The following is a 22,346-nucleotide window of genomic DNA, read 5'->3' as shown; positions in this document are numbered from 1 at the left end:
GGAAATCTGCCAAGAAGAAAAGAGGATGTGAGACATCTGTGGCTCAGAAAAAGAGGAATGAGACCTTGTGACGCAACCGACAAGCTGCCTGGGGTAAAAAGGTTATGAGGTGATAAGAGACTTGGTGCAGGTGTTCAGTGAAGGGGGGTGGTTTGAGGTTTGCAACCTCCCAACGGTTCTCTCACCATATACAGGAAAGATCATTTGGGTGTTCTGGGCTCAGTTCTCATCTCAGAAGACACGCAGTGCGGAGCAGAAGAAAGAAGACCCAAGGACGGAAAGAAGATCATCGAGCCAAAGGAAGAACACGGTGCCCCTGTCTCTGAGAACCACTGAGACTGAGTCAAATTATCCATTTTTCGTGTTTTTCCACAATTCGGGGCCAACGATCTACAAATTCTGTCAAGAAGAATCACTGTGGTTTTGAACTGGTCAATGAAAACACCCTGGATGTTCCAGAGATGGGAGTTGCACCCATTGGATGTCAGTCCTGGAGTTGAAAGAACTTGTTAAGCAGAAGAGACGAACCTCAGTCACTGGTATCAAAGCAGTGGCTCAAAACGTGAGTTCTTGTGAGTGGGATATTGTTATGGGAATTCTAAACAATAACTGAGTTCCCATCTTTACTAAATGAAGAGACGGCGGTGATGAAGTTCCAGCACTTTTATTGAGAAACAGAGCAGAGATCACATAGATGGAAAGTAATCACACCCCATGGTCCTTCTGCAAGCTGCGTCTGCCCTGTCTCGCTTTTCGGCTCTCCCTAATAATGCATAGTGGCCTTGGCCTGAGACAAAACAAAGACAGTCTATCATAGAAAATAATCATTCTACACAGCATTCGGCCTTGCAATCAGCAAACAGTGGATCTTATACGCAGCCATCATGTCTGCAGGCTCCCTATGTCCGAGTGGTGCGAGGCCATAGTGACTTCAGAATATTTCTTACAACATTCCTCTCTTTTTTTTAATGATGGGGTTGTCGGCAGGATCTGTATGATCCACACAAAACCAGATGACCCATCACAAGAAAATGTGAACAAAACACAAAGGACCCATTTCTGTAAACTCGTAAAGTGAGACCCAAAAGGTTCCCGTGTTGGAACCGGGCAGTGCTGGAACTTTTAGTACAAATCAACATGAATGCTTTATAGAGTTTTATCACACAAGATCAAAGGTTTAGCTTTTTTCTACAATTTAGGGTTCATTTAATTTAAGTAAAGCCTGTTTTAGGTCCCTATACGCACATTATTTTAGTTTTTACATTAGACTAGGTAAGCTAAACCTGTTCAGTAACCAAGGTCGAATCCGTCTACTCTTCCCCCACCCTGTAAATCCCCTTACGTGGTTCTCCATTCCCATGGACAATTATCCATCACTTTTATCCCTTACAAATCCAGGCTGGGTCTTTACTCACCAGAAAAACTCATCCTTTCTAAAATATGATAAAAACTGATCTGACCCCATGTGAAATCCCGCTCTCGGCCAATCCTGAGCAAGAAGTACCTGTATTGAAACTAGGAGTTACCATTACCATTTAATATTAAAGGCATACTATGCAACATTTTTCAGTTAATTAATGTGTTCCATACCGTTTTGGATGATTAAATGAGTCATTTCAGGTCGAACAAAGGTTTTCTCGGCCGCCCTGGTGGTCTGTGGGGGAAATACCGTACTTGCAATTGCAAGAGCCCTCGGCCCGCACACACAGGTTCAGAAGTCTCGTGCAAGACCGCGAGAGTCGGTCTTGCTTTACGGCGAGAACTCTACGTGTTTTTGCCCTGCCATTCACTATATGCACGCGCGAAAGCAACAACAAAGAACCGCGTGTTAACGTCAAATAAACATGCAAGTATATCAAGTTTTATTATTATTATTTATTTATTTATTTTTTTTTTGAATGCTGGCGAGGCGGTACCGCGGCGAGGCGGTACCGCGGCGAGGCGGTACCGCGGCGAGGCGGTACCGCGGCGTGGCGGCCGCGGCGAGGTGGCCGCCTCGCCAAGATAGCGCTGCGGGAAACCCTGATGTTCATACTTTCACTGTGTTCGTCATTGTTTGTACTGCCGTTTTTTCGACTTTTCGTTGCGTTCGCCTGTCTGCTAAGCTCAAAACAACCGCACCTGGCTTGACGGAGAAGCCAGAACAGCTGAGCATCTTTACGACAGCGCACTTTTACTTTCGCCCTCTGGGGGGAGCCTCGCAGGAAAATCAACCCCGGTTGCATAGTATACCTTTAAAGGATCTTTAGAGCCAATCAGATCCTGGTTCTTCCTATATCAAATCAAAAAAGTGCATAAACCATAGGTCTTAGTGTGTCTCGAAGCAAACAGTTTCCATTATTTACCATAAAACCATACTGATCAACAAGGCAGAAAATAATCTAATCGCGCTTAGGGTGTCTTCAGGCAACTCCTCCCGTTGAAGAATAAGAAATCAGAGTTCTCTGGCTTCTTCATCTCCAGTCGTCTTCTTGTTTCCCCCTTGCAGGCTGGACGATTGAGCTGGATGGTAATTAATGTTCAGTTCTGGATTGGGCCATGAGCATTTTATTTTGCATTTCTCCCTAATAAAACACTTTGTGAAGATGGTCTGCAGACACGAGCCCTTGTTTCTATCGGGGAACAGAAACTAGGTGTAATTAGTGTTCTTATCAAAACCCCCATTCATGTGTCATTTAATAAAACATCCTCCAAGCACTTTCACATTCAAGATATTTCTGTTCATAATTATTTAGCTCCCAGAGTTCTGTAATTTAATTATTAATTAAAAGAGTAATCTCTTTAAGTTCAAATGTATTTGCAGTAGTTTTCCAGTAATTCTTAACAGAATGCATTCAATGTGTGTCTTAACTTTTAGTGTCTGACAGTTGAAGGTCCTCTGCAACATAATTTCATCAACATATTCGTTTCATGTCATTTTCCCGCTTTATTTTGAAAACACAGCTGAGAAAAAAACCTTTCCATGTGGAAGCCTTTTCCAACTTCAGCTGGTCTTGGATCAAACCTCTTCCCCTCTCTGTTTTTTTATTTGTTTTTTTATTATTATTATTTAGTAGCAGTACTGCAATAAAAAATTAACCCCTATGTGGGAAGTCTGCATGTTTAATTCAATCATTTATGCACGTCATGCTTCTGGGCCCCTACTTTTCCAGCATGAAATCGAACGTCTCATCCTGGGGCAAGGCTTGACCCTGGTAACTGCCTTTTGACCCATTATACTGACTACTCCGCTTCCAGACTTTTTTTATTTTTATTTTATTATTATTTGTCCTCCGTGAGATCGACCAACTAAAATGAAAGGCCTCACATCTGATGATCGTTTGGGTATAATGATCAAGATCTCCTTTTAAATCTACGTACGTCTACATAGAAGTCAGGAACGTAAGCATTCCTGCCGCTTTCACCCACTACACTAGTGGGCAGCCTCTCTCCATCTGGACAGAAGGACTTCCATTGACCAGCTGCAAATCGCTCAGCCCGGTCATCTGTTCCCCAGGTGAAAAATCAAAGACAAAACAAAGACAGTCTATCTATCGATCTATATATTGTTACGACCCCAAAGGTCTAGGGGTACAGGGGAGGTAACATAAAAAAAACAACACAAAAGAGTATGAGAAAAATGTAACAATTTATTGATAAATTGGCTATAGAAACAAAAATGATGGAAACAATAAGTACACTACCTAACAGGATAGGACATGATCTAAATAACAAAAGAAACCCAACGATGACTTAAAGCTACAAGAAATAACGTTTTGATGGCATCAACACTAAAATAAACCACAAGACAGAACATCCAACTAGTGACACAACCAGCAACTGAAAAGCTTAACCAGAGTGCCACAGCAAATTGCCTAACGAGTGACACAGCCTTCAATACACAGGTTAACAAAGTGTCAGAAAACAGAAAACGAGTAACACAACCAGCATTGTCAGGTTTAAACAGAGTGTCACGGCAAAACACCTAACGAGTAGTGATGGTGAGATGAAGCCTCATGAGGCATTGAACCACTTGAGCCAACTGGTTCGAGAAAGGGTTCATTTCTTGGAGCTTCATGTGCACACGGAACCACCTACTGGCCAGGTGTATAATCACAGCCAGCTGTATCTTAACACGTGTGATGCATTGATTTTTTTGTCTATTATGGCTCTTGGGAATGACTTCACAAAAGGTGTAGGACAAAATCATTTGTCTACATAAATTGTGTATACACATATGTGTATAATAAAATATTGTTTGAATGTATTCTCTGTGTGTAATTATTCCCAAAATAGTAGTGCCATGTCATATGGCAAGGTGTGTAATAATCAGACCTCTCAACTTTGATCAAAAGTTAAGAGTGAGATTATGCTAATTTTGGGGGGGGGGGGGGGGGGGGGGATTATGGTCAACAATTTCCCCTTAGCAGCAACACTGAAGCACACAGAGGTTCACGCTGCGTCTTTACGCACGATCCTGCTGCTGATGTCTCCCTCCTTTCAGCTCAATGCACTTCTAGACTGTTACAGTTTATAACATTCTCATCACCTTTCACAGCGACAGGTTTCTCAGTCAGTCGCCGCGCTGACCAGACAAATTTCTATTGCTCTCGTCAGTGCGGCGGTGCTCTGGGCGGATTTTACCCCCGTTGGTGCGCTGCGGGGAAAATGCACAGCTAAATACAGTGGGGAAAATGCATAACTAGATACTGTAAAGGGCTCCTATAAAGGAAACAGGGGTACTGACAGATCTGAGATGAAGCCCCTGATGTTACAATTTCTTTAAAATTACCCTTAAAAGTGCGCACCTAATTTAAAGCGCGAGGCAGCAGCCCACCGAAGCGCCATTGATTCCATGTTACTAGCTGAAACACAGCTAGTAACTGTCCAATTGACTTTAACTGGCACATGTTGCTACCGATGTGAGGACATTAAATATAGTGATTCACGTTTTGAATGGTGAAGTTAAACGAGGAGGAGACTTCAGGAGGTTTGCAAGTTTCCACAGTGGCACCAGCTGGCAGGAAGATGCAACTACACCTGTAAACATTAGAAAGAAGAACAAAACAGACGAAAAGGCCACTGGCCGTAACAATATCTCTATCTATCTATCTATCTATCTATCTATCTATCTATCTATCTATCTATCTATCTATCTATCTAGATAGATAGATAGATAGATAGATAGATAGATAGATAGATAGATAGATAGATAGATAGATAGATAGATCTCACCACCAACCCATCTGCGTTTCTAATAAATTTTCCCCTCTGAGCGACAATCTCGCCGAGGAGCCGACCTTAATTATTGGCAGCTCCATAATGAGAAATGTGGCACTAAAGAAACCAGGGACCATAGTTAAATGCCTACCAGGGGCCAGAACAGGCGACATAGAATCCTACCTAAAACTACTGGCTAAGGATAAGCGTAAATACCGCAAAATTGTTATTCACGCTGGCGGTAATGACACCCGGTCACGCCGATCAGAGGTCACCAAAGTTGGTGTTGCTTCGGTTTGTGAGTTTGCTAAAACTATGTCGGACTCTGTAATTTTCTCTGGTCCCCTGCCTGATCTGACCAGTGATGACATGTTTAGCCGCATGTCATCATTCAACCGCTGGTTGTCTAGGTGGTGTCCTGAAAACGACGTGGGCTACATTGATAACTGGAGAACTTTCTGGGGAAAACCTGGTCTGATCCGGAGAGACGGAATCCATCCTACTTTGGATGGTGCAGCTCTTCTTTCTAGGAATCTGGCCGGATTTATTAGTCCTCCTAAATGCTGACAACCCAGGGTCCAGACCAGGAAGCAGAGCCGTAGTTTAACACACCTCTCTGCAGCTTCTGTACTGTTACCCACCCATTATCCTATTGAGACTGGTGTCTTTCCCACGGCCAAAACTTAACAGATCAAAAACTGATCTAAAAGGAACAAATCATAAAAACCTAATAAAAATCAATATGGTTCACCTTGAACCTAAAAATAAAATAATAAAATGTGGTCTATTAAATATAAGGTCTCTCCCTCCAAAGACTTTGTTAGTTAATGAATTGATTTCTGATAATCAGATTGATTTGTTTTGTCTCACAGAAACCTGGCTACAAGAGGACTACGTTAGTATAAATGAGTCAACCCCCTCCAGTTATTCAAATTTCCACATTCCCAGATCTGTGGGAAGAGGAGGAGGAGTGGCAACTATCTTTCAGTCTGATTTATTAATTAGTCCCAGGCCAACTAATAATTACAGTTCTTTTGAACATTTAACCCTCAGTTTCCCTCATCCAAACTGCAAAGCAATAAAACCTCTTCTGTTTGTTGTTTTGTATCGTCCACCAGGCCCTTACACTCAGTTTTTGGATGAGTTGTCAGATTTCTTATCTGATTTGGTGTTAAATACTGATAAGGTTATTATAGTGGGTGATTTTAACATCCATGTTGACACTGAATGTGATAACCTTAGTGTAGCCTTTAAAACTATCCTAGATTCAATTGGTTTTGCTCAAAATGTGCATGAACCGACGCACTCTCGGCTCCATACTTTAGACCTTGTTCTGACATATGGCATTGATTGTGAAGAATTAACAGTATTCTCTCACAACCCTGTCCTGTCTGATCATTTTTTAATAACATTTGAGTTTAATCTAACTGAATTCTCCACCCCCAAAAGAGGGTTCCATTGTAGTAGATTTTTATCGGATAATGCTGTATCAAAACTTAAAGAGTCTGTCCCCTTTTTAATATCCTCAGTATTGCAGAAATGCCCTGTAGATGGCAGCATTGCTGTTTCTTCCCATTCACATATCGATACCTTTGCTAACAATGTGACTTCCTCATTGCGTTCTGCATTAGACAATGTAGCTCCCTTGAAAAAGAAGGTGATTATTCACAGGAAGCTGGCTCCTTGGTTTAATTCAGAGCTGCGTTCCTTGAAGCACAATGTTAGGAAATTGGAGAGAAAATGGCGCTCTACACACCAAGAGGAATCCTACTTAATCTGGAGGGACAGACTATTGTTGTATAACAAGACCCTCCGCAGAGTTAGAGCAGCATATTTTTCATCATTAATTGAAGAGAATAAAAATAATCCTAGATTTCTCTTTAGTACAGTTGCCAAACTTACCCAGAGCCACAGCTCTGTTGATCCATCCATTCCCTTAGCTCTTAGTAGTAATGATTTTATGGGATTCTTCATAAATAAAATTGATGCCATTAAAAATAAAATAATTGGCATCCTCCCAAACATGATTACCTCGTCCTCAGTAAGTGAGGCAGCATTGGAGGAATCTTTAGAATCTGCGCAGTGTTTGAACTGTTTAGAAGCAGTAGAGCTTTCTGAGCTATCTAAAATTTTAGCTTCATCTAAACCTTCTACCTGTATGTTAGACCCAATCCCAACCAAGTTGTTTAAGGAGGTATTCCCTTTGATCAGTGGCACTATTTTAGACATGATTAATCTATCCTTAGTAAATGGATATGTACCACAGGTTTTGAAAGTAGCTGTTATTAAACCTTTACTTAAGAAACCTTCTCTTGATCAAGATGAGTTAGTAAATTACAGACCTATATCTAATCTTCTTTTCTTATCTAAAATTCTTGAGAAAGTAGTTGCTAATCAACTTTGTGAACATTTACAAAGTAATGACCTACTTGAGGAGTTTCAGTCAGACTTCAGAGCTCATCATAGCACTGAAACAGCTCTGGTGAAGGTCACTAATGATATTCTCATGGCCTCAGATAATGGACTTGTGTCTATACTTGTCCTGTTAGATCTCAGTGCTGCGTTTGATACAGTTGATCACAATATTCTCCTACAAAGACTTGAACATACTGTAGGGATTAAGGGGAAAGCATTAGGCTGGTTTAAATCTTATCTGTCAGACAGATTCCAATTTGTTCATGTTAATAATAAATCTTCCTCAAACTCTAGGGTCACTTGTGGAGTACCACAGGGTTCAGTCCTTGGACCAATTCTCTTTACTATATATATGCTTCCGATAGGCAAAATTATCAGACAGCATGGGATTAATTTCCACTGTTATGCTGATGATACTCAGCTATATTTATCCATAAATCCTGATGAATCCAATCAATTACTTCGACTGCAGTCATGTCTTGATGACATCAAAAGCTGGATGACTTTAAATTTCCTGCATCTAAATTCTGACAAGACCGAAGTTTTAATCTTTGGGCCAGAGTCCTCAAAAAATAAACTTCTTAACCAATCACTTAATCTGGGTGGCATTAACCTGGCCTCTGGTAATAAAGTAAAAAATCTTGGTGTTATTTTTGACCAAGACATGTCATTTAAATCCCATATTAAACAGGTTTCCAGAGTTTCCTTTTTTCACCTCCGGAATATCGCCAAAATTAGAAACATTCTGTCCAGGAGTGATGCTGAAAAACTGGTCCATGCATTTGTTACTTCAAGGCTGGACTATTGTAATTCTTTACTATCAGGAAGTCCACAAAATGCAGTTCAAAGCCTTCAGCTGATCCAAAATGCTGCAGCAAGAGTTCTGATGAAAATCAACAAGAGGGATCATATTTCTCCAATTTTAGCTTCCCTTCATTGGCTTCCTGTTAAATCAAGAATAGAATTTAAAATTCTTCTTCTAACGTATAAAGCCCTTAATAATCAAGCTCCATCATATATCAGAGCTCTGATTACCCCGTATGTTCCTAACAGAGCACTTCGCTCTCAGACCGCAGGTCTGCTGGTGGTTCCTAGAGTCTCTAAAAGTAGAATGGGAGGCAGATCCTTTAGCTATCAGGCTCCTCTCCTGTGGAACCAACTCCCAGTTTTGGTCCGTGAGGCAGACACCCTGTCTACTTTTAAGACTAGGCTTAAAACTTTTCTTTTTGACAAAAATTATAACTAGTGATTCATGTTACTCTCAGCTACCTTTATAGTTTTACTGCTATAGGCTTAGGTTACTGGAGTATATCAGGATCTAATTTTCTCACTATATTGAGTTCTACTGTTCTTCAATTATGCATTATGTGTTGTCATTTCTGCTTTAACTTTCTGTTCTCTCTCTTTTCTCTTCATAGTAGGTACACCTGGTCTGGCGTTCTGTTAACTGTGACATCATCCAGAGAAGACGGCTCACCTGCTACTACCATCTAATGTAGAACAGATTACTAGATCAATGTGTGCTTCTGTGCTTTTTTGTTTCTCTTGTTGTGTCTCTGTTCTGTCTTCTGTAACCCCAGTCGGTCGAGGCAGATGACCGTTCATACTGAGCCCGGTTCTGCCGGAGGTTTTTCCTTCCCGTTAATGGGTGGTTTTTCTTCCCACTGTCGCTTCATGCTTGCTCAGTATGAGGGATTGCAGCAAAGCCATGTACAATGCAGATGACTCTTCCTGTGGCTCTACGGTTCCCCAGGAGTGAATGCTGCTTGTCGGGACTTTGATGCAATCAACTGGTTTCCTTATATAGGACATTTTTGACCAATCTGTATAATCTGACCCAATCTGTATAATATGATTGAACTTGACTTTGTAAAGTGCCTTGAGATGACATGTTTCATGATTTGGCGCTATATAAATAAAATTGAATTGAATTGAATTGAATTAATAGGAACTGTTTCTATGCTCATTCTGTGGTCATTCCATCCAAAGCAAGCACACACAACAATTTCCCCCTGGGATTATTAAAGTATGTCTGATTAGGGACTGTACATTGCCGTTTCTTAGAGTTGCCAAAAATCATAAGCTTTGTCTTAGAAACACTCATAACAAGTTTCAGATGGAATAAGTTAAGATAAGAAATCCTTTATTGTTCCACAACGGGGAACTTCAGACATAAAGGTGGCAAAGACACAGACAGGGTTACACACAGTTTATAGTAGTGAAACAAAAGCTAAGCTAAAGTTAGTTCTTATGCAGCAGAGGATGAGTTTTTTCATAAATGCCAAAATTAACAGTAAAAATACCAATAAATGCCAGAGTAAATATTGCACAATTATAGATGTTTCTTTCAGCCCATTTTTCTCCCACCACCTGTACTAGGTCCAGGAGCGCCTCCTACACTCCAAAAGACCTCAGCTTCCTCAGCAGGTAGAGTCTGACCCTTCCTTGTAAAGAGCATCAGTGTTGTGACTCCAGTCCAGTTTATTGTTAAGGAGAACACTGTAATATATTGGGTTCTGTCTTGGTTTTATGTTTATTATTGCACAATTCCATTATCTCAACATCTGTTTCCTGCGGCTCTTTGAACTGAAAAGGTTTATAAACCCTATTCAGTTTTATTGCACTGTACCTTTTACTTCTACTTGAGTTATACTACTGTGAAGTTAAGGTTCTCTCTTTCCTCTCTCTCTCGCGCTCTCTCTCTCTTTTGTATCTAAATACTTAAACAAATTATATAGGGTGGGGGTCTGTGCCTGCAACAGTCCACTACCAGCTCCTTGGTTTTCCGTGCATTTAACATGAGGTGGTTCTGTTAGAGCTTTCTGTCCACTGTCTGTACTTTGACTTATTCTTATCTGTGATGAGATAATGGCACTACCTCACTATCGAGTATGGCAGAGTCATCAGAGAACTTTTGAAGGTGGCCACCTTAAAAACCTTGAAACAGAATGCTCATGCAGAGCTTTTTCCTTGTGTTGCCACTCTGCAACTTCAGCGTTTTCAGTTTGGCAACATGTTGCAGCCTTAGTTTATAGAAGGCGGGCGCAACAAGTAAAATCGTCACAAAATGGTGTTTGTCAGTCCCAGACTGAGTTTCTTGAATGTGCCTCCCAAGAGGAAACATGTCTTCAGAACTAATCTGGCCTGGACATACTGACAGATCAAGGCGACCTTGAGAGTGTGTCTTGACATTGTCTGGTTTACAAAATGCTCGGCTGATCTCACTACCTTTTGTAACCCATGTCTCTGAGAGTCAATGAGTTGCGTTTACTGAAATTGTTTGCCAGAATTAAAAAAATATTGCCATATAAGCATAACTCTGAGAGCAACCCTGGAAAGCACAGTCACTGGTTCCTCTCCTAATTATATGGATGAATTAAACGGTTGGCACGGAGGAGTGGGCAGAAATTTGAAAGTGTGTCACAAGATGTGCTCTCTCAAATGAATGAGCACCTTATGACTTTGGAACCAGATGGTTGTCTGAAAATGAAAAAGGATTCAGTGGAGACTGCGAACCTCGTAGTACCCTTGTCTGGCCTGCAGGGGTTGCTAACTGGTGCAACAGCTCAACCAGAATTACAATCTGAATGTGAACATCTATCACCCAAACAGCAGGGATCATCATTCAACAATTGAAATACATCCATCTCTTCGTGATGCCGATTTCAATCCACCTCAAGTGGAAAGAGTTGTTGTGGGAGCTGTAGAGCTCACGTCTCACTCCATATCTACCTTGAGACACCATCCATTCTCTGCCAAAACTCCTAAACCTCCTAATTAAACTGATAATAAAACATGGAGATCCCACATTGAACAGTTATTGGCTGATGTCAACTTGCCCCCGGTTCATATCACCAGAGACAATAATTAAAGGTTGTTATCACCTGCTGTTGATGTTGTGAAGGGCTGAAGCCAGACACACTACCATCTGTGTACTTACAAGTGTTGGATTCTGCATACTCTACAATATGCACAGGCATTAAATAAAAATAAAATAAAATGAGGGTTGACTCATGCACAGAAAGAAACAGACTACAAAGCACTGGAGAAGAACAAAACTATTGTTTAATTTATTTCCTCTTTGAAAATGATTTTGGAGCTGCAAAAATAGAGGAAATTTTTTTGAGCATCACATCTAGGCTCAAAGATTGTATGTAATTGTAATGATTTAGCTTAAACAGAACCTGATATTTAGCCAACACACAGAGCAAATACTTGAAAAGGGGTTTATTTACAAGTGGAGACAGGTACACAGAAACAGCCAGAATTGCGGAGGAAAGCAGGCAGGGTTGGCTGCGATGAGCAGAGTAAACAGAGGGAAGTCCAGATGGATCAAAGCACAGTTTCAGCAGTGGGTCAGAACAGCGGGTCCAGTCTCGATCCTGACAATCAACAGCTTCCCCAGAGCCTCATGGGAGAGTCCCAATACAGTTAAATTTGTTTAGTATAGTTTCATTTTAAACTGTCTGACTTGGGTTAAAAATTCTCTCACGCTTTTCTATTACCCCGTTTACACTACCCCTTTTTAACCGTGCCGAGACCAGTCCGAGCTCGGTAACCGAGATAACTATCGAGTGTAAATGGAACGCATACTGAACTGGACCGAGCCAGACACAACTGGACCGCGCTAAATGCAGACCAGTTCCAGGGGTGGGTTTGGCCCGGTTTTTCCCCTAGCTAGGTTTTCTAATAACAAAGAGCGCATGAGCAGCGTGACAGAGTCACTGTCCACAGTGAAGCAAGGTTTAGGATCAAAATGGACAACCGAGACATTCAACACATTCAAACTCAACTGAAATATACATCTGGCTTGATACAATTACAGTACAGTGGCGCTAGTTTGAAGACACATTCCTAATCATGAATCATGTAAACGAGACTGTCGTTGACTTTATATTATCTTTCCCAAACAGCCATATTGTGAGATGCTTTAGAGAGAGAGAATATTCAATATATTTGAATATCATTGAAAAGTTTATTTATCTTAGTAACTCATTTCACTAAGGGAAACAAATTATATAGATTAACAGACTGACGATGTTTTTAAACACTTTATTTCTGTTTAGGATTTTTTTCAAATTTCCAGCTAATAAAAAAACAGCATTTAAGATTAGAATATTGTATTCAGCAATGGGGGTTTAATGAAAAATATGTTCAATGTCGGCTTAAAGGTTGTTTTTGAACTCTTTTGCTTAGTGATGTTTCCTCAATACAGAGATATTGAAACTCGGTGTTGATGAAGTTTCTATTCAAAATATAACAAACTATCTCTTGAATATGTACAACAGATATTTCCATATGCGATATTGAAAGACATAACAATTTTTTCACTGTCTGACATTAACTGGAGTATAAATTTCCTGTTTTAGGTTTGTCAGATCACTAAGATTATTTATTGAGATCTTATTTTTTAGATTTTTAGAAACTCAGAAATTGAAATTTGTTTGGTTTCATTTTAAACTGTCTGACTTGGGTTAAAAATTCCCTTTTGCTTTTCTATGATTCAGTAAAAACATTTTCTGTGTAACAATAAATCAATTTAATTCTTGGACTTCCAGCTGTGGCTCATTTTCCTCAAAGGTTTATTTAACGTTTTTTTGGTACCAGTTTCCAAGTAAGAAAAGTGAGTGGGATAGGGAGATCCAGCAGTCCACATCAGGAAATAAATTACTCGTGATATCGTTCCATAATAGTTTACCAGGTGTGCAATCCTATGTAAATATCAGACGTTCTGTTTGTGATGTGAGATGTTCTGAGGTTGTGGAAAAACACTTTTAAAAAGGGATCTAGTGCTACATTAATTGGCAGGTAAAATTTTCAGCACAGCTCTTGTGGTTCTGCACGCAGGTGCACTGAACAAATACAGCATTCATTTAATCTTGAACAAATGTAAAAAATGTAAGTGTGGAACTAATATCTGGACGTCTACTTTCCCTTCTGCAACTCTAAGAAGCGGCACCGTAACAAAGCCGAGGGGAATCCCTGGCTCCATCCAAATACCCCTAATTACAGCTCCTAGCTCCTGTTCCTTGACCTTTCATGGGGTCAACAGTAAGAACTCATGGGGAGGAAGAGGAGCTTCAGACTGTTGTGCCGATTTCGGACAGCCTTTAACTCTGACATCATTATGTGACGGAAACGGACATGGATGATGCGAATCAAATACGGGCCTATGGCCTTCAGAAAATTAATTTCGAAATGTGCACTCTCTTTTCTAATTTCTCTTTAATTTCCATGAGATAGGCTGTACTTCTAGTCATGTCAAACAAAGGATTGTGGGATTCCTTCTTTGGCACCAGTAAGGGACATTGCAATGTTCCTATGCTAAATAAGCCGAGGAACCATACATGCTCCTTTTCCTGTCTCCTTCCTTACTGACTGCACTATTCGGACAGCACTTATCATGGCGACTGCTGACACACTTCCGCTTTGGCTAAAGAGTCTTTACCCAATAAGGGTATTCAGAGGAACCCTCAGGCTCCCTCTGAATACCTCTCCAGTGGACCTCTACAACTCCAACCTCTAGAATATCTTTGATCAACACACTTCTTGTAGAAGACTGTTGCAATTTCATGCTTAACCCTTTGGTTTAACTCTGAGGTGGGTAAAACGAAGACAGCTGATCAAGAGACACTTCTTAGCCTCCGGTCTGCTGGTTCACAAGCTATCTTATCAGGAAAACTACAAATACTGTGCAAGGTCCCTCAGAGAATCTTGATCGCTGTTTTACTTATCTTATTCTATTATCTCAGTCTATATCCAAGAACACCAACACCACAATAGACCACCAAATCCTTCAATGTCTACGACCACTTACAGTGCTCACTTATTCTGCCTAGGAGTGGTTCCTAACATACCTGATGGATATTTGTCTCCATTGGGCATGCCAGGTCACTTAACCTTTTTGTCTCAGGGGGTGTGCCCCAAGGACCAGTTCTGGGATGCCTTTTTTTGTTTATGGTACCACTTGGGTGTGTTATTGGGGCTACAGGGTCTTATTTCCTTGCTATGCTGATGATACTGGGCTGTACATTTGCTGGGTAACATTGTATCTGAGACCCCATCCATCCATCTTCATCATCTTTACTTTCCCCACTTTTTTTATTCTCCTCTCTTTCTTCATTGCAAAACTCCTATCCACATTCTCCCTCTTTGATTAAGAGGAGCTTGTCTGTCTTTGTCTCCTCAAGACTGGAGTACTGCCTTGCACTTTTCTTAGGCATCCCTGGTAAAATACCCCTTCACCCCTCACTACCCCTCATCCACGTTCCACTTATTATTATAATAATTATTATCTATTAAATACAATTAAATAATGTGGATTGTTTATATTTCAAAAGATTTGGAAAGTCTTCTGAACATTTTTACTCTAGAACATTGTTAGTCTTATTTAAAAACATATACAATATTGATCAATTTCACGCGTTTTTAAACGTAATCCATCTATTTATCCATTGTTTATATCTGACCATTTTTGACAGAAGGACATTCACTGTATGACTTGTTTTTAAAATTTTTGTTGTTTGGAGAAATTCCTAAATTGCTATCATTTGCTAAATACTAAAAGTGCTCTAAATAAAACTTCCTGATGCCAGTTTATGTTATCTTAAGCATGCAAATCGTCAGAGGAGCGACACTGAAAAGCTGTCATAAAGAAGTGGAGAGGACAAGGTGAGATAAGAGAAGTTATGGCAGATATCGGTTGTAGGCTACCTGTAATAGATAAATGTTCACTCCACCCCCTGTTCAGACAGTATAAAGATGGTCATCTTTGTGTCTGAGCGACACCACATCCTCTTCTTCTCAACAGACTGACTGCTGCTGGACAATCAAAGCTGTAAGTACATCCGGGTTAAAAAAGTCTTCTTGTTTTTAGACAACTTAAATTTCTTCTTGTTTTTAGACAACTTCAATCTCAGCTATTTACTTTTCAGAAAGAAATGAGCAGAAACTATTTGTCCCGATATGATGAGCTTCGCAGGGGAGACTATTTGATGTCCAACAACGGAGAATGGAAGGCAGTCTTCCAGGTAAACACACGTGCAGGGAGTTTAAAAGTTCAATTACATCCATTCGCCTGCTTTATCTGTTGAAATCTAGCAACAGCTGTTTCTGTTTCCGCTTGCAGGGTGATGGAAACTTTGTCATCTATGGCTGGAAGCCTGTGTGGGCCTCAGACACCTGTGGAACCGATGCGGTCCGCCTGGTCATGCAGGAAGATTGTAACCTGGTCATGTACAACAAAGAGGGTGTCGGTAAATGGGTCAGCGACACACATCGGTCTGGCGATCACTATTGCCGTCTTCAACTATCCGATGAAGGCAATCTGCATATTTACAATGCCACCCACGAATTGTGGAACTCTACCCAATCCAGAGGGGTGAAAGCTAGAAACAATTAAATGTAACCTTTAAGTCTAGATCTGACTTCCTTTACATGTGCAACATGACGATGGTTTCAAAGCAAGAATAAAATTTGGAAAAAGTCTTAACCTTTTTTCATCCATTGACGTATAGTCTCTATTTTCTGTGCTCGAGTCATCCCTCATCTTTCTGTTTTGTCTCTAAAGATTGTAAAAAAAAAATCTAATAATAGAATACAAATTAACTAAATACAATAAAATCATGTTCAAAGCAAATTTGCATAAAGTGCATAAAACAGCAACCTTTATCTGCAGTGTCTCTTTCCTGTACGGTATAATGGCTGGACATAGCCATGGTGTTGATACTTGTATAAAAGAGTTTGAATAGGTCAGCATGGCATCTTCAGGCATCTGGAGATTTTGTTTCAAGGCAGGTTTATTTGTATAACACATTTCAGTAACAACACAATTTAAAGTGCTGTACATTAACAGAACTTAAGGAGAGAAAACATTACAGAGGAAAGCACATTGCAGCCCATTGCAGTTCATGATCTAAACTAGAGGGACCATGTAGATATTAAATAGGAGGGGATCCAAGATGGACCCTTGGGGAACCCCGCATGTGATTTTTAGTGTTCTTTGATGTAAAGTTACCTACTGACACAAAAAGGTCCCTGCTCTTTAAGTATGATTTAATCCAGTTAAATGCTGCACCAGAAAGACCAACTCAGTTTACCAGGCGCTCTAACAGAATGGAGTGATCCACTTTGTCGAATGCTGCACTGAGGTCGTAATACCAGCACTATGGTTCCTCCACAATCTGCATTTATATGGACAAAGGCAGTACCTGTACTTCCAAAAGGTTAGGTTTAGGGTTAGGCCATAGAAAGGGTTGAAAAATGAAACAAAGTCAAAGGAAGTGAAGGCAAGGTCCGCACTCTATATTTAAAACAAGGATGTGTGTGTGTTTGTGTTCTTGTACTTGCAGCTGAGAAAGGTTTTTGAGGACTTTGATGTGAAATGAGAAAATTTTTGTGTGTGTATTCCTGTGCTTTCTTGACTTTTGTACTGGGTATATAACATGTGACATTATAAAAAACATTACTGCTTTGCAGCTTTTTTGGGTAACTGCTCTTTCTTTTCTTTTTAAAGACAATGCACAGCATTCAAGCAGTTGTGCTGGATTTCTGTAAACACATGTGACACAGCAATGGAGCAAACCTAGAAATCCATCAGAGATTTAAAAAAGTTCCTAAACCAAAGGGATGAACCAGGGTTGTTTTAACCAAGACACTTTAGCAAATAATTTATTTTAAATGGGATGTTCAGACACTTTGTTACTCAGTGTGTCAAAACACATAACTTGACCTTATAAGTTCTTATTTTGCCTTTCACTGTACACCATAATGTCATGGTTAAGAATTGCTGACAAAATAATGTATTTCTCTATATACATTAGGTTTGTTTATATATTAATAAAGTGGAAGTTATTTTTTAAAAAGAGCCAAAACCTAAAGAGAATCAGGATCGCTTAAACATGTGAAAAGAAAATGTGGCTATGAAGAAATTAAAGTTTGTTTACAACTGTTGCAGACATTTGTCCAGTTTTTTCTCCTTTTTTAACCAGAAACCTGAAGGGTTTTATGTTGAATGAAATACTTTTATTTGGACATTTGCCCCCTGAATTATGACAGTGTATTAGGGCCATTTTAAATAAAAGAGAAAAAAAGTAAATTTACTTTCACATATTTACAAGAAAAAACATTGAAGTTGAAATATCTGCCTGTAATCATGAAAATCTTTGAGTGTTTTTTTCTTACAAATTTGCGACCTTTCAACATGCAAGATTTTCAGAGTTTTTTTTCTTGAAAATATGTGAAATTAATCTAAAAATTTCTGAGGTTTTTGGTGGAAATATACTCTTATTTTTTTAATCCTTTTATCTAGAATGGCCCTAATACGTCCTCGTAGTATAAGAGACATAGAAGAGTGTAGCAACTCTGGTCCAAAAGTATAAGCAAGGTTATACTCTGTGTGTGCTCGGGTTCATCCTTTGGATGAGGTAGTTGCTATGCGATGACTAAACATCGAGGTAGGTACTCGTTTGTGGTTAACCTTTGACTACAGGTCTCTCACCAATGTTCATACAAACTTATTTTCTCATGTGCTAACTTACTGGGCATGCATGTGGAGGATAGAGCGCTGTGCAGCACAGAACATTTTGGGATGATCATAATTTCCTTCCGCTCTCTCAACAGCAACAGCAGGAGTTCTCAGCCATCTCAGAACCTGGTGTGGTCCATTCTGTGGACCTGCTCCAGAACCACTGCACCTCTGCGCTTGTTTTTTTGGGATTTTTTGGATGAAAAAGTACAAAATGTCTGCAGTTGTCTTTTGGAAATTCATCAACTCTGCTAATGTCAGAGTTTCTATTTTGAGTAAAGGTTGCTACAACTAAACGCACGGCATGATCGGATAAGATTTTCAGCCCATATAAAAGGTGCCTTCAGAATACTTTTCTTTTAATTTCACCGACTTCACATGCTCACACGCAACACATGGCATTTCTCATGCATAAAAATAACAAAGCCCACCTGGGCTGTAGATGATCCGCTCACAGCTCTGTCCATTCAGAGCTCAATGTAACCCTGCCTTCTACGAAGCTGTTTCAGCTTCTTTCACAGCTTGTGGCCATTAGTAATTATTCCTGCTGCAGTTAGTGTTAATAGAGCAGTAGGAAGAGCGATCAGAGTTATAAATAGTTTTGGTCTTAACCAGTGGTGAAAGTAAGCCGGTGCCTTCCGGTACTGCGTACTTAGGAGGGAATTGGGGAGAGTGGCTGCTAGATAAAGCCTTCATTCAGAACCACTCATGGCTGCACGCTGGATCAGAAAAGAGTTCTGCTAACCAGATGCAGTCTAAAACGGCATTTAGTCTGTTTATAAGTTTCGTTTTGTATTAATTCTGCAATTTTTAATTACATGCGCTGTGTTTCTGTGCCTCAACACTCTTATTGCTCCTCTCCCCTCCTTTCCCTCGGAGCCAGGTGCTTTTTATCAGCGGTTAGTAGCTGTGTTTCATGCTCTTTTGTTTTTAACGATACAGAACCAGTGGTGCTTTGGTGGGCGTGCTACCTTGTGCATTAATTCAGGTGCGCATAATTACATTACATGTAATTTATGAGCACACTTTTAAGGGTCATTTTAAGGAGCTTGTAACATCCACGGTTTTAGCTCAGACCCATAATTCCTCCTCTTTCCTCTAAAGGAGCCATTTAGAGTCTTTATTCATGCATTTTTCCCCACTGTTTATTCCTCGTGTGCAGCGCACCAATGGGGGTAAAATCCCACCCACCTCACCGCCTTAAACCGGTATCATTTATTTTATATTATTCTGACACCAGACGTTACCAAAAAAAGTTTTATCTACCGTCACTTAGGAACCAGTGAGACGCAAACCATTAAAAAGCTGCGTATATACTCATTAATTCTGGGGTTGCAATGCATAAAAAGTGCAATTTCCTATTGGATTCACCATTTAAAACTATTAGTGGGCTAAAAGTGAAACAGAAAGTCATTATTCTGTCCGCTCCGACCAGAAACAAAACACGCTCAGAGAACAACTTCAAACTCAGTCTTCGGCGTAATTACGCACCAGAGCGCCCTGCGTCATATAGGATATTTGTCTTGTCCGCGCGGAGACTGAGAGGAGAAACCTGTCGCTGTAAAAGGTGATGATGATAGTTATAACCTGTAACCAGCTAGAAATGCATGGAGCTGAAAAGAAGGAAAACATCAGCAGCTGGATCATGCATAAAGACGCAGCATGAACCCGTGTGCTTCAAGTGTTGCAGCTGAGAGGAAAATGTCAGACCATATAGACTTCACTTTTTAACAAAAGTAATACATGTCTACTTCCATGTCTGGTTGGATAAAAATGAGACTAAGTTGACTGGTCCGGCTCTTCCAGGGTACAGTCAGCTCCACCCCCCAATCACGCCCATAGCTCTGCCCCGCCCCCAAATATTAGCATCATCTCGCTCTTAACTTTTGATAAATTGAGAGGTCTGTATTTGTGTATCTTGGGCCCAAGAGCAAAAAACAACCCGAGTTGCAGTTGGAGAAAGCAAAATAATTATTAAGTTGGCTCTCATGTGGATTTCCCTTCCGCTTTTTCCTACCGCCCTCCTGGTATGGCAAACATCATTTTGTCTATGTCTTGACATGCAGAAGGCTTTCGCAACAGCAATGAAGTCCTGGACAATGATGGGGCAGTTCTTCACATCTCGATGTCTTTGAGGTAGGTACTCGTTTGTGGTGAGAGACTACAGGTCTCTCACCAATGTTCATAGAAACTTATTTTCTCATGTGCTAACTAGAGAACTGCTCGCTTCACGGCAGCATGTAGTTTTCTCTGCACACACCGAGAGCTGCAGGTGATGCCTTCAGGACAAGCTCTGGAAATTCCATTACCAGACAAGAACTAACATACAGGAAACTATGATCCATTTAAGAAACCCCGTATTTCTGAGTACTATTAATCTAATCAGGGCTACATTTGGTTGAGCAAAAGTTTATTGTCATATGTCATATAAACAAAACGCAAATGGAATTTATCTTGGCTTACGTGTCATAGTACAAAAACCTACTCAGCCAGCACCGGCTGTAGTTTTGGATTGAAGTCGCTACATCCTTTTGTCTCTTATTCTTCAACGGAGTATTAGGGCCATTGTTGATAAAAGGGGGAAAAAAGAAGAGTAAATTCCCACATAAAATCTCAGAAATGTTTTTATTAATTTCACATATGTTAAAGTAAAAACTCGAAAATTCTCGGATGTTGAAAGGTCACAAATTTGAGGGGAAAAAAAATCAAAGATATTCACGATTAAAGGCAGATATTTTCAACCTGAGAAAATAAAATAAAAAAATTAAATTAAATTTTCTCTTTGTTTCCTTTTATGTAAAATGGCCCTAATACACTGTCGTACTTCTGGGGGTAAATGTCAAAATAAACGTATTTCATTCAACATCAAACCCTATAGGTTTCTGGATAATAAAAGAGAAAAAACTGGACAAATGTCTGCAACAGTTTTAAACCAACTTTAATTTCTTCATAGCCATTCATTTCACATGTTTAAGAGATACTGATTCTCTTTAAGCTTCGGCTCTTTTTAAAAATAATTTCCACTTTAATAATGTAGAAACAAGGCCATTTACAAGCAGAGAAATCTAATTTATACAAAGAAATAAATTATTTTGTCAGCAATTGTTGACCATGACATTATGGTGTACAGTAAAAGACAAAACAAGAAATTATAAGGTCAAAAAACTGTGTTGGTTAGATTAATAGAATCTAATTTTCCTCATCTTTGAAAATGAAGTCTTTTTAGGTATCAGATCTAGACTTAAGATTACATTTAATTGTTTCTAGCCTTCACCCCTTTGGATTGGGTAGAGTTCCACAATTCGTTGGGGCCATTGTACAGATGCAAATTGCCATCATCAGCTAGGTGAAGCCGGGAAAGGTTATCGCCAGACCGATGCGTGTCGCTGACCCATTTACCGACACCCTCTTTGTTGTACATGACCAGGTTACAATCTTCCTGCATGACCAGGCGGACCGCATCAGTTCCACTGGTGTCTGAGGACCACACAGGCTTCCAGCCATAGATGACAAAGTTTCCATCGTCCTGCAGAAGGAGAAAGAGACAGCTGTTGCTAGATTTTCAACAGATAAAGCAGGTGAATGGACTTTATTGAACTTTTAAACTCCCAACACGTGTGTTTACCTTGAAGACTGCCTTCCATTCTCCGTTGTTGGACATCAGGTAGTCTCCCCTGCGAAGCTCATCAAATCGGGACAAATAGTTTCTGCTCATTTTTTTTTTCTGAAAAATAAATATCCGAGATTGAAGTTGTCTGAAAACAAGAAGAAATGTTTTAAATAAATTTGTACTTACAGCCTTGAAGGTCCTGCAGTCAGACTGTGGGGAAGAAGAGGATCTGGAGTGGCTCTTTATACTGGAGCTCCACCAACGCCCACCATGCACCTTGCGTAAGGCACCAAGGGCCCTGGGGGATATGAAACCAAATCAGAGTCAGATTACTTATTTTGTTTTATGTAGGTGCTTCTCAGTATCAGCTGAGAGGGAGAAAAACAGAAAGGATCTTTGGAGGTTTTTACTGATGCAGACACACACACACACACACACACACACACACACAAAAAAAACGTAGCAAAACATAATTTCACATGCAGTTATTAATTGTCTTTAAACAAACAAAAAATATTGAAAAATGATAAATGCAACAAAGACACCAGGAATTATTTCATGTTCAGCCTGTTACATCTGTCCTCATTCAAAAATTAT

The 22,346-nt window shown here is 40.0% G+C and overlaps 1 protein-coding gene and 1 long non-coding RNA gene across 3 annotated transcripts; one reads left to right on the top strand and one right to left on the bottom strand.

Moving 5' to 3' along the window:
- Nucleotides 1–268: 268 nt before the first annotated feature.
- LOC118556852 lies at nt 269–15,560 on the top strand. Of its 2 annotated transcripts, XR_004927423.1 has the most exons (5): nt 269–562; nt 9,994–10,041; nt 15,226–15,285; nt 15,365–15,451; nt 15,549–15,560. It is a non-coding gene; the product is annotated as an uncharacterized LOC118556852 (long non-coding RNA). The 2 variants fall into 2 exon arrangements; XR_004927422.1 differs by lacking the exon at nt 9,994–10,041.
- A 5,499-nt stretch (nt 15,561–21,059) lies between these two features.
- On the bottom strand, nt 21,060–22,047 carry LOC105919201. The gene is made up of 3 exons (XM_036125342.1): nt 21,936–22,047; nt 21,765–21,863; nt 21,060–21,665 (listed from the first exon to the last, which is right to left on the bottom strand). Exons 2-3 carry the CDS (start codon nt 21,852–21,854, stop codon nt 21,393–21,395), a joined length of 363 nt encoding a protein of 120 aa, XP_035981235.1. The 5' UTR covers nt 21,855–21,863; nt 21,936–22,047; the 3' UTR covers nt 21,060–21,392.
- Nucleotides 22,048–22,346: the final 299 nt, after the last annotated feature.

Source organism: Fundulus heteroclitus, chromosome 21 (assembly GCF_011125445.2).
Source record: "Fundulus heteroclitus isolate FHET01 chromosome 21, MU-UCD_Fhet_4.1, whole genome shotgun sequence".
Taxonomy (NCBI): Eukaryota; Metazoa; Chordata; class Actinopteri; order Cyprinodontiformes; family Fundulidae; genus Fundulus; species Fundulus heteroclitus.
This window is presented reverse-complemented; position numbering and strand designations above follow the sequence as displayed.

Bases quoted from the DNA above. Each gene is read 5' to 3' on its own strand.
- LOC105919201 (XM_036125342.1), bottom strand. From the start codon at position 21,854: ATGAGCAGAAACTATTTGTCCCGATTTGATGAGCTTCGCAGGGGAGAC. The intron at 21,666-21,764 runs GTAAACACACGT...CTCCTTCTGCAG, and splicing joins AATGGAAGGCAGTCTTCAAG to GACGATGGAAACTTTGTCAT.